This window comes from Arvicanthis niloticus, chromosome 16, assembly GCF_011762505.2.
Source record: "Arvicanthis niloticus isolate mArvNil1 chromosome 16, mArvNil1.pat.X, whole genome shotgun sequence".
In the NCBI taxonomy this organism is placed as follows: domain Eukaryota; kingdom Metazoa; phylum Chordata; class Mammalia; order Rodentia; family Muridae; genus Arvicanthis; species Arvicanthis niloticus.
The window spans coordinates 17,957,681-17,970,490 of NC_047673.1; the positions used below are offsets into that span (position 1 = coordinate 17,957,681).

The 12,810-nt window shown below is 41.0% G+C and overlaps 1 protein-coding gene across 1 annotated transcript in view; it reads left to right on the forward strand.

Annotated features, from left to right (window-relative positions):
- Kcnu1 (potassium calcium-activated channel subfamily U member 1) overlaps positions 1-12,810 on the forward strand; it is an 82,787-nt gene that overhangs the window by 10,526 nt on the left and 59,451 nt on the right. The window contains exons 5-7 of the mRNA XM_076913956.1: positions 1,314-1,425; positions 2,603-2,678; positions 6,040-6,115. Of these exons, the coding sequence (XP_076770071.1) occupies positions 1,314-1,425; positions 2,603-2,678; positions 6,040-6,115 (264 nt within the window). The remainder of the gene's footprint in view (positions 1-1,313; positions 1,426-2,602; positions 2,679-6,039; positions 6,116-12,810) is intronic.

Sequence of the window (12,810 nt, forward strand, 5' to 3'; positions counted from 1 at the left end):
TGTCTGCAATCCTTCCTGGCTTCTGGTCTTCCACTGGGGAAGCTTTACTAACAACCAGAAGCTAGGAGAAGTTGAATGTCAGTGTTATACTAATGGCATGTCTGCCATCTGACTTTTTGAGTTTTTGATTTACTTCTCAAGTGTGTATAAGTTCTATTTATTTTATTTCATGTGTATGGGTGTTGTCTCTTCATGTATGTCTGCACACTTGCTTGCAGTGTCACAGATGCCAGAAGAGGGTGTCAGATCCCTTGGAACTGAAGTTACAGATGGTTGTGAGCCACCATATGTGTGCTGGGAACTGAACCTGGGTCCTCTGCCAGAGCCGCAAGTGCTTTTAAACATCAAGCTATATCTCCAGCCCCAAATTGAGCATTCTTAATCTAAATTAGGAAGCTCAGAGACACAATGGCCAGGCAAGCTATTTGCAAGCTGTAGCTCTTACACTGGAGACTGTCCTGAGCCATATATGTTCACTAATCACAGATAATAAGCTCTATGTATACAACATACATAGATGTATAAAAAGAAACATATATAAAAATTATGACTTATATTAATGTATATATATATACATATGTAGATATAATAGAAATCTCTAGGAACAATTGGAAGCTCAAAACGTTTAAAATGTGAGAGCGGGTCTGCTAAATAAGATGACTATATATGCTCATTGATAGAACACTCATTACAAATATGATTTCTTTCTCCCTCTCTCTTTTGCTTTGTTTTGGTTGGTTGGTTGTTTTTGAGACTGGTCACACCATATAGCTCTGGCTGTCTTGGAACTCTCTTTGTAGACCAGGGTGGGCTCAAACTCACAAAGACCTACCTCCTTCTGCCTTCCAAGTGCTGATACTAAAAGTGTGTATCACCATGCTCAACCCAAGGTACCATCTCTTCATGTCATGTGTATGCACTTGTGTATTCTTACACATGTATATATTTGTATGTATGTTAAATAGCATGCAACTAAATCTGCAGTTAATGATTGAAATATAGCAAAGCAGCAATTATCTTTCACAGTCCCTTCAAAATCAAAATGGTAGGGAGAGCACTTGATGCTTTGATAGATGACCTGCCTTCAGTTCCCTGTTCCTACATGCCAGTTCACAGCTGTCATAATTCCAGTTCTAGATGATCTGACATCCTTTTCTAGTCTCTATGGGCACCATGCTTGCACATGCTTGCACATGGTGCACATTCAAACATGCAAGCTTATCTACATACAAAACACACTTACATACATAATTAAAAAAAATTTTTTTAAATCTCAACAGTAATATAACGTGGGTGTCTTGTTTCTATTTCAGTTTTGGGCAGCTGAAGACAAGATCAAGTTCTGGTTGGAGATGAATTCAATTGTAGACATTTTTACCATCCCACCAACCTTTATTTCTTATTATTTGAAGAGTAATTGGCTAGGTAAGTGTGCTATGGCAACCAGTAATTAGTACCAATGTTGCTTTAACTTTAAACTGCAACAGTCATTTAGAATATTTACTAAACACCTCCCTGATATTTTGAAGAGCTGGATCTCTTGACTGTAGAGTTTTGTACTACATTTGCAGAAACATTTGCTTTTGTTTTGTTTCATTTTGAGACAGGATCTTCTCATTATGTAGCTCTGGCTGGCCTTGACCTCACGGAGACCCATCTGCCTCTGACTCACTAGTGCTCAGATGTGTCACCAACAGAATGACTAGAAATCATTTTTTTTTATCTCCTTATGTAGCAATGTGTCTGGTATACAGCAGGTGTCTAATAGTTGTTGATGGACTAACTATATTCTACAACCAGAGGGGCAAGGTTCCAGCACCTGTGGGCCCTTACAATGGGATCTTGTATGGACTCAAAGAATGGCTTCCCCTTGTTTCTCAAGGCCAATCATCATATTCAAATATGCAGGGGATGGGAATTGTTCATTAGTTGTGTTATCTTTTTTTGTTTGTTTGTTTTTTCTAGACAGGGTTTCTCTGTGTAGCCCTGGCTGTCCTGGAACTCACTCTGTAGACCAGGCTGGCCTCGAATTCAGAAATCCACCTGCCTCTGCCTCCCAAGTGCTGGGATTAAAGGTGTGTGCCACCACTGCCCGTCCTAGTTGTGTTATCTTTAAGGTATGTGTAGTAACAGTTCATGGGCTTTTAAAAAATCAGTTTTAATGCAATTTTATATTTTATTTATTGTTCATAAAATACACATCAATTCCATTTCTTGCCACTGTTAGCAAACAAGGAAAACTAGGAAAACTGAACAATCAAGACCACAATGGACCCATGTAAAGTTTCCTATAAATTCTAAGGAAGATTTGGGTAAAATGAACAGTGCTGATTACATACAAGGCCAGCTGCTACGTGTTTAAGATTGGATCTACAATGCTGTAAGGTGGATCCTATTATACTTCTCATTTTATGGATGAGGAACTACGGAAGTGGGTGCCCTAGGTAACTGTAGTTAGTAAACGTTCAGGACCAGGATTTGAACTCCATGTCCATAAACCTGTGACATTACAACACATGATATTGAAGTGTTACAGGAAAATGCAGTGCATGCATTTCAGTCACATTCGAGTTCAGGCAACTTTCTCCTGGTTGCTTTGTAGGTTTGAGGTTTCTAAGAGCTCTGCGGTTGCTCGAACTCCCTAAAATCTTACAGATCCTACAAGTCATCAAGACCAGGTAAGTGCAGCACTGCCTGGCATGCTCACTTGGTAGTTTACATTAGGAAGCGAAAACATTAAATGGTCCTCAAGGTCCCCATGCCCCATCAGGATTCTGGAGTGAAAATCAGAAACTCAGCATCTGTGGTGTCTGTCACTCTCTCAGCATCTGTGGTGCCTGTCACCCACTCACTTCTTTATTTGTCATTTAGCACTCTGGCTGAAAACTTCAAAGTCCTTGTACAGAGACTGCTCATTCCTTGTTTTGCAAAGCTACAGTATGTCAGTCAAATTTGGTTTTAATTTCAGACCTCTCTATCCAAAACAAAACCAAAAAGACCAAAACAAAGAGTCAACCAATACTGAGGCTTTGGTTATATACATTGGTATATATATACATTTATATATATATATATTGGTATATATATACATTGGTATATATATACATTGTATACAATATATATATATTGGTATATATATACATTGGTATATATATACATTGTATACAATATATATATATTGGTATATATATACATTGGTATATATATACATTTGGTTATAACCAATGTATATAACCAAATTATATACATTTGGTTATCTCCATGTGACTGGCAAAAGCTGCTCCTAGAAGCTGTGGATTGATAAATGAACCCAGTGCCAGAGGTAGAATGTAGGACTGTGAAAGAATAGCTTGGTTCCTGGTCGAGTACAGGCCTCGAACTCTGGATCCTAATGGGACAGTAGGTGTTGGGCCTTGTGTCAGGAGCCTGGAGTCTGGGAGCAAGGCCAAGCACCTACCGTCCCATTAGGGTCCAGGGTTCGAGGTCTGTGCTTGACCAGGAACCAAACTATCCTTTCAGGGTCCCACAGTAGAATACCTCCCATGGAGTTCCTGGTTGTGATCAGAGACCCCCAAATAATATAGCCTCTTATCATTTTTCTCAGTTGTCCACGAGGAATAGTGACAAGCTGTTGAAGATACCACACATCTTTGTTACACAATATAGAGAAATCAGCCTGGGAGTAAGCTGACAGCTCCCTCCCTACTGGCTAGCTTTCACAGCCCCTCTTTGTGGATGCTGTGCAAGCTGTGTGGTAGAAAAGGCAACTACTTATCCAGGTGTGAACACTACAGACCAACTTGCCAGACAAGATAGGTGTCTTAGGGTTCCACTGCTTTGAAGATATATGACCAAGGCAACTCTTATTTTTTTAAAGATTTTATTTATTTTATATATGTGAGTACACTGTTGTCTTCAGACACACCAGAAGAGGACATTGGACCCCATTACAGATGGTTATGAGCCACCATGTGGTTGCTGGGAATTGAACCCAGGACCTCTGGAAGAGCAGTAAGTGCTCTTAACCACTGAGCAATCTTGCTAGCCTGGCCAAGGCAATTCTTATAAAGGACAACATTTAATTGGGGCTGGCTTATAGGTTCAGAGGTTCAGTCCATTATCGTCATGGTGGGAAGCATGGCAGCTTCCAGGCAGGCATGGTTCTGCTGGAGGAGCCGAGAGTTCTACAGGAGGCAACAGGAGAAAGCTTGCTACCAGGCAGATAGGAGAGGGGTCTCAAAGCCCACCCCCTAAGTGACATACCTTCTCCGACAAGGCAACACCTCTTCATAGTGCCACTTCCTGGGCCAAGCATATTCAAACCGCCACATGTGCCCACTTGTGCAGCAATGGCATTGCTGTCATGGGCCTAACCAACTGCTCACTGCTTGGATTTGAGACCTGTACATGGGAGGGAATCCATGCCTGGTTCTGTGAATTTGTTAAAACCCCATGCCAAGGAATATCATATGCACTAAGGAGGTCAAAGGGCACATGGATGGAATACTATTGTTTAGCTATATTTCATAGTGTAAAACTGCCTTCTCAGTACTTACATTTGTACTGATGGATGGATGCTACACTCAGACTTAGAGCCACCATCTTTTCTAGTGATCAGTGTGAATGCAGAGACTCATGGTTGTACAAAGTGCTGATAATAAGTGATATATGATTGCTCAGGCCCAAACAAGAAATGTATTCCATCCCTCTAAGGTTCAGGGAATGCTGTGGGAGAGGAGGCAAAAGGAATGTAAGTAAGATCCAGAAGACAGGGAGAAGGATTGCTAAAGGCATCTTCTGGGCAAAACACAGCCATTGCTGTGCTGGGAGGGAGCGGTTCAGAGGACACTGCCCCTCACTGATGAACCATGGGATACAGATAAATTCAGGGAGATGGAGAGTCAGTTGTGTACCCAGTGGTGACCCCACTAGGCTCCAATGGATAATTCCAATTTTACTACTCAGAAGACAGCTCTGAGTTAAATCAAGAGTCATGAGTCTGGGAAAGAGACTGGTAGGGTGGGGGTTGGCAGGATGATAAGTTGGGATTGTGGGAGACAGTGATTGAAATGCATTTTATACATGTATACAACTGTGAAAGGACAAAGGTAGTCAACTAAAGAGTCACCTCTTGTTGGCTAGTAAAGTAAGAAACACCTCTTCAGGTTTAGAGGTGTAACAGTTCCTCAGAGCATGAGAGATGTCCATCAACACCAGTGAACTATTGCTTGGAGAAGTAGAGCCACGAGCTCAGGTTGTGGCTCAATGAGAGAGTGCTCACCTATCATATACAAGGTCCTGGGTTCAAACCCAGCATTACAGGTAAATAAAAATAGTGCAACTTAAATATCTTCAAACGATAAGAAAAGTCTAAACTTTCTCCATTAAAACAGTGCTGCATTCTTACTAGAAATACCAATATTATAGTCTAGGTGCATCTCAGTGTTAACTATGCATTGTGAAGAAGTCAAGGCTGGAAAGACTATTTTTACATGGCAGATGGCCAGGTCAGAAACCAAAGACTTTTCAGCTAAACTCTAAGGCTTTCCTTGACAGATATAAGCCTCTGTGATACTTTTGCTTCAATGATTCCAGTATAAGTTCAGCATATGCCACTGCATCCCTGTAATCTACTCGCATCTTGTATTACAAGTCCACATCTAGACTCCTGCCATTTTGTTTCACTACATTAGACAAAGTTACAAACTTACAAGTTGATTGGATATTGATCCACATTCATGCCTCTGAAACACCAGGCATCTGGATGATATGGTAAAATCTGTAACATTTGAAGAAATACACATGACACCAGGTGGGTTTCCAGCTGTGTTTCTCAAGCTCATAGCCCATACATGAATGATATAGAGACCCTGTAACTATGCAGACTGAAAGGTGAGCACAGAGCTCCAGGCAACGCTGTACCTTCCAATCTGTGGGCCACACAGTGAGCAGAAAGCTGAGCCCTGGAGGACTGTATGTTTGTGTTGACTAAGAACATGCCTGCAGAGACCTAACAGTTCTTTGTCCTTGTTCTTTTAGCAATTCAGTGAAACTTTCCAAACTGATGTCAATAGTTATCAGTACCTGGTTCACAGCAGCAGGATTTCTTCACCTGGTAAGGAGTTCATCACAGTCTCTAATGGCATCCGCCAGTGTGAGCATCCTTACAGTCCCCAATGATATCCAATGGTGTGAACATCTTTGTAGTTTCTAATGGCATCCACCAGTGTGAGCATCCTTGCAGTCCCCAATGGTATCCAATGGTGTGAACATTTTTGTAGTCTCTAATGGCATCCGCCAGTGTGAGCATCCTTGCAGTCCCCAATGGTATCCAATGGTGTGAACATTTTTGTAGTCTCTAATGGCATCCGCCAGTGTGAGCATCCTTTCTTTGAGACTGGAGAGGGCCACGCCAGAGGTTCATCTTATTTTTAGCCTTTTGGTTTTACTTGTTAATTCCTACCCCCATGTTTATTATAATTTTCATATCTCCCACAATCAAGACAGCTTTGTTTCCTCTTCCAATATTTCTAAATCTGGTGTCAGTGAAAAATCTCATCAGGTCTAAAGATCTATGACATAAAATGTAAGATTTATTGATAAATCTTCATGGAGGTTCAAGGATTCTTAAATGTTGACTAACTGTGTAAAAGTGAAAGAATGAAGAAGCTAGCACTGAGGTACAGTCAGTGGTAGAGCAGTTACCTGTCTAAGGCCGTGGGTTTCATCTCCAGAACTGGGGGAGGGAAGCCAACGAAAGAATTCATGACATAATAAAACTGGATGGTGGCCGGGGAGTGGTTGAGTTTCTATTGGAAAAGAGACTTGGAGCCAGCCTCATTCTGGAAATATCCACAGGGAAGGGCTTGTTTCTGCTCTGCAGATTGGGGCGCTGTAAATTTCCTCAATAGGAAGGGTTACGGGCTTCACTGCTGGAGGACATTTGAGTTATCAGAAGTTGTGGGGTGGAGGGGGGATTGAAGTGTGGTGCTAAAAGCCTTCAGAACACAAGCCTTCAGAGAAACAAAAAAGGAAAACTCCTTTGACTTGAGGGTCTCTCTCAAAATTAACTTAAATGATAACTATAAAAATATACACAGCAGGGGCTGGAGAGATGGCTCAGAGGTTAAGAGCACTGACTGCTCTTCCAGAGGTCCTGAGTTCAATTCCCAGCAACCACATGGTGGCTCACAACCATCTGTAATGGGATCTGATGCCCTCTTCTGGTGTGCCTGAAGAGAGCAACAATGTACTCACATAAAATAAATAAATAAATCTTTAAAAACTATACGCAACATGGCTTATTAAGAAAACAGTCAAATACTGAATGCAGACTCTGCTAGAGTCTTGGACACTTTTGAAACCAGCCTCACCTCACCTGAGTGTTCAGCAAGGAAGGATATTTTCCTGAAGTGTCACAGCAGAGAGGGCAACTCCATCTCTGCATCGAGAGCATTGGGCCAAGAGTCATGCTCTTTCCAGGACAGAAGCAACCATTGCTATCCCAGAATTCTAGAGGAGATGCCACTAAGATATCCTCTACCTTTACTTCCAATGAGAAGTTCTCAGGCTCCCTGTGGTCTAATTTTTGTTTTTCATTTTCTTTTTTGTTAGTTGCTAACTCTTATGGAGCATTCACATATATGTGGGTTTCTGGGTTCTTTGGGAGAATACAGGAGTCTGGTCACCCATTCTCTCAAGGTCATCAGGGTCATAAGCAGAGTAGCTGCTGCCTGGTACAGAAGATGCTGCTGGACTGGGCGTGTCTCTGAACCTTTGAAGTTTCTTCTTCAACCTCTAAGCATGGGAGCATGCTGGACATGCAGGACCTCAAGGAAAGGAAGTCTTTGGCAGGAATTCATTCAGAGAAATAAATAAGAAGAAACCATCAGAGGAGTGAGAGGATTCCATTTTGAATCAAACTAATTTGGAGAATATAAACAACAAAAGAAAAGATTAAAACAAAACAAAACCAAAGAACCAAAAGTAAAAGCAAAAAACCCCTAAACTAAAGTGCTTTATCTACCAGCACAGAAAATAGCAGATTTCTTTGAGAGGATGTTGGAAATGATGCCCCAAAATCAAAGTTATGATTATCCCCCTGCCTCACCATCCTGTACTTGAACAAACTTTCAGCTATTCAGTTAATCATTAATACCATTCAAAAATTTGGGGGTGGGGGTAGTTCAAGACAGAGTTTCTCTGTGTACCCCCGACTGTCCCAAAACTCATGCTCTAGACCAGGCTGGGTTCAAACTCAGAGATTAACCTGCCTCTGCCCAACAAGGGTGGGATTAAAGGCATGTGCCATCACCACCCAGCTGATACCATTCAAATTTGAATATTAACTAGAAAGAAATTTGTATGGTGCCTAGGCTTAAATTTCAATATATATATGTGTGTGTGTGTGTAGTGAAATATATATATATGTATATATACATATATATAAATACATATATATATATTTCACTACACACACACACATATATGGTTGTTACAGAATACCATGGATATAAATTGTTAAATGTAGTAATTTGTCAAATGGAATGATTTTTAAAAAGTTAAGAAAAATACTCCCTTGTTTGAAGAAGTGCAAACAAGCGTATAAAAATCTAACATGATCCTTTATACAAAACCATAGAATATTTTGACTCTCAGTGGATAGACACTGGTAACTCACCCATGGCAGTCAACATCTCCTCACCTTTGTTCATGGAAGCAACCTGTGATGGTTTGTATGTTTGGCTCAGAGAGTGGCACTATTTGAAGGTATGGCTTTGTTGGAGTCAGTGTGGCCTTGTTGGAGGAAGTGTGTCACTGTGGGTGTGGGCTTTAAGACCCTCATCCTAGCTCCCTGGAAGTCAGTATTCTGCTAGCAGCCTTCAGATGAAGATGTAGAACTCTCAGCTCCTCCTGCACCATGCCTGCCTGGATGCTGCCATGCTCCTGCCTTGATGATAATGGACTGACCCTCTGAACCTGTAAGCCAGCCCCAATTAAATGTTGTCCTTTATAAGACTTGCCTTGGTTATGGTGTCTGTTCACAGCAGTAAAACCCTAGCTAAGACACAACCCTAACTGAACTCAGAGAATCACACACAAAACCTCCAAGGCAACAAGAACAAGAAAGACTTGTAAGTAGGAGCAGATCTTGTCGGGATGAAGAACGAATTCAATGAGAGAAAGCCTAATAAGAGAAGGTGGAAATGACCGAAACATATTATATACATGCATGAAATTGTCAGAAATAAAAACAATTCTAAAAATCTTGAACGGAAAAAAATGTGACTAACGGATTATTAAACCTTAGAAAAGAGTAGGCTCAAAAATACCAGAAGAATAAAACATCTTATGGAGCTGAAGACATACCAGGAGGAACCAGATGCAACGATGATGATGATGATGATGATGATGATGATGATGATGATGATGTGACAGAACAAATTCAGAAGCTTGGAGGACAGCCCTGCAGTGAAAGATTAACTGGAGAATAGATGGAGATACATCTAAGGAGAAAAACCATAAACAGTGCACACTATGGATTCAGTGTCCTAGACATCTGACAAGTGTTCCCAGAGAAATGCTTGCAGTGAAGTCTGGCATCTGCAGATGAAAAGACATGGTGTGCCCTAGGGAAGTGACTCCCAATTAATAAAGTTGCCAGGTCAAATGAAGTACTGGAATCCTAGGAAAGATTCCTAATGATGTGTCCCACAGCATTTGGGTGACAGTAATGGTTGCTTCTTCCCTGGTAGGTACATGGTCAGCCCAGTGCATGCAGAGATGGATCTACCCTCTTTGTAGTGTTTGGAGAAGTCACTGATCTTCAAGGATAAGAAGAGAGTAGAAGCTGAAGAAAGAAAGGCTTTTAGAAGGAAGCGAATGAAACTGGAGAATTTAGAAAAGCCGATGTGCAGTCTGGCTAACAACTTGGACCGCCCACCATGTTCCATAACTAAAAGTGGCCAAAGGTCAAGAGCACCCAGGAGACATTACCTGGGTGGCTGGTTCTGCCAATCAGCTCCATGGAGACCATGCCCCAAAGCATGGATCTTGGGCCAACCTAGTCACCCTCATGTTAAGCCCCAGATGATACCTGCCATGTCCCCCGGTTCCCGGTAAAATGAAGACTCTTAATGCTTAAAGATTATCCAGTGGATTTATATATTTGGAAATGTTCAATACACAAGAACCAATTAGAATTGTTACTCAACATCTAACCTTTTGATAGAATTCTTCAAATGTCTATCCTGTTCTTCCTCCATGTTGCTTCCTTTCTCCCTCTCTTTCCTTCTTCCCCTCCCTCTCAGCTCCTCACCCCACCCACCTCTTCTACTGCCCAATCCACTGCAAATACAATGTAGCAGAAAAATATCCTGCTACAAGCAAAAGCATCGGATTTTTCCGTAGCATTGATTCAATACCGGATGATGATATGAGGCTTGTATGAAAATATACATAACTTATCTTGCCATCATAAGCCTGTAAGGGAAAACAGCACCACAGAGGAGGTGAATTAAAAGTAAGAAGTTGAGAATGAAAAGGCATGGCAAAAATGTAGTGGTTAATGAGTTTAAAGACAAATGTCATAGCCAGAGAAACATGCCTGCATACTGGTGTGCATACTTACTGTCTTAGGGTTTCTATTGCTTCGATGAAGCACTGTGACCAAAAAGCAAGTTAGGGAGGAAAAGGTTTATTTGGCTTAAAGCTTCCACATCATAGTTCATCACCAAAGAAGTCAGGATAGGAACTCCAGCAAGGCAGGAACCTGGAGACACGAGCAGATGCAGAGGGGAGCACCCCATGGCAGGGTGCTTCTAACTGCCTTGCTCCTCATGGCTTGCACAGCCTGCTTTCTTATAGAACCCAGGACCCCCAGCCCAGGGATGGCCCCACCTACAATGGACTGTGTCCTCCCCCATCAATCACTAATTAAGAAGATGTCCCACAGGCTTGCCTATAACCCGATCTTATGGAGGTGTTTTCTCAACTTAGGCTCTCTCTCCTCTCAGATGATTATAGCTTCTGTCAAGTTGACATAAAACCAGCCAGCATGCCTACCATGCAAGCATGACAAAGCACCAGGACAAAACAACTTAAGAGTGGACAGATTTGCTTTAGCTCACGGTTCCAGAAATTTTTTAGCCCATCAGTGGGGGAGGTCATGGCAGGCCCAAAGACAACAACTAGGAAGCCAGGAGAGGGAGAGAAGAGCAGGTAAGATGGAGAAAGAGAGCATACCTATGTTAGCGGGCTCTCTCTCTTTTGGCCTCTATTCCATTGAATACCCCTAGCCTACAGGATGGCAGCATCCACATTTAGAGTGTTTTCCCTTAGCTTCTCTAGAAATGCTCTCACAGACGCAGATAGAAGTTTGCTCCACTTCATAGTACTTCTCAGTCCGATCAGTTTAGCCATCAAGATCACCTATCACAATAACTAATGTGAATGTTGAGGTTTACATTATTATCACATGGTTTTTTCATTACAAATGATGAGAAGGTGAGGAGATGGTGCCCGTCTGTGTCTCCCTCCTTCCTACTATATCTTATCTAAAGTTGAAATGTAAATGTGGAAAGTGTGAGATTCATTTTGAACTGAACAGAGTTGGAGTAGATAAGAACTCTATGAGCACTTGTCTATAATTCTTTAGCATAAATTCAGCCCACTCCCCATCAACTGAAGGCTTTGTGCTACCACGGTAAGAAGAGGAGCCGAGGGCTGGAGAGATGGCTCAGTGGTTAAGAACACTGACTGCTTTTCCAGAGTTCCTGAGTTCAATTCCCAGCAACCACATGATGGCTCACAACCATCTGTAATGGAATCCAGTGCCCTCTTCTGGTGTGTCTAAGAGAGTGACAGTGTACTCACATACATAAAATGAATAAATAAATCTTTAGAAGAGGTGCCGAATGAATTTAGGGACCAGCACAAGGCTGTTGGCTCTCTCCCACCATAAACTTGAGGGCAGCTCAGAGAGGTTGGGTCAATGGGAAGGGATTTGAAATATTGAGCGAATATGCCCAAAGACAATGAGTTAAACTTTCTAAGGTTATTTAAATGTATATGAAAATCTTCAAATTGAAGTACCATGCATTGCATGTCATGTTATTCAAGGGTAATACTGATTTCTGTGTTGAGATATTACCAAAGATGGATTTTAGTTCAACGCACTATCTCAAAATATAAGACCCAGGTGGTGGTGGCATACACCTTTAATCCCAGCACTCAGAGTGCAGAGGCAGGCAGAGCTCTGTGAGTTCGAGGTTAGCCTGATCTATAGAATGAGTTCCAGGACAACCAGGTCTATATGGAGAAGCCTTGTCTTGAAGAGCCAAATATATATATATGTGTGTGTGTGTGTGTATGTATGTATGTATGTATATATACGTGTATATACATATGTATATATATTTGTGTATATATACATATATATACACATATATACATATACATATATATACACATATATATGTGTATATATATACACATATATACATATATATTTGTGTATATATGTGTATATATACACATATATACATATAAATATATATACATATACATATGTATATATATTTATATATATACATATATATATAAATATATATACATATGTATATATATTTGTGTATATATACATATAATTATATGAATTATATCTATGGTTTCCTGGTTCCATTGTTTTGCCTTACTCTTTCTTTTTGTAATTTTATTATTTATTTTATTTTATTTGCTCCAGAGCTGAAGACCAATCCCAGAGCCTTTCCCTTGCTGGGCAAGCACTCCATCACTGACCTTCATGCATAA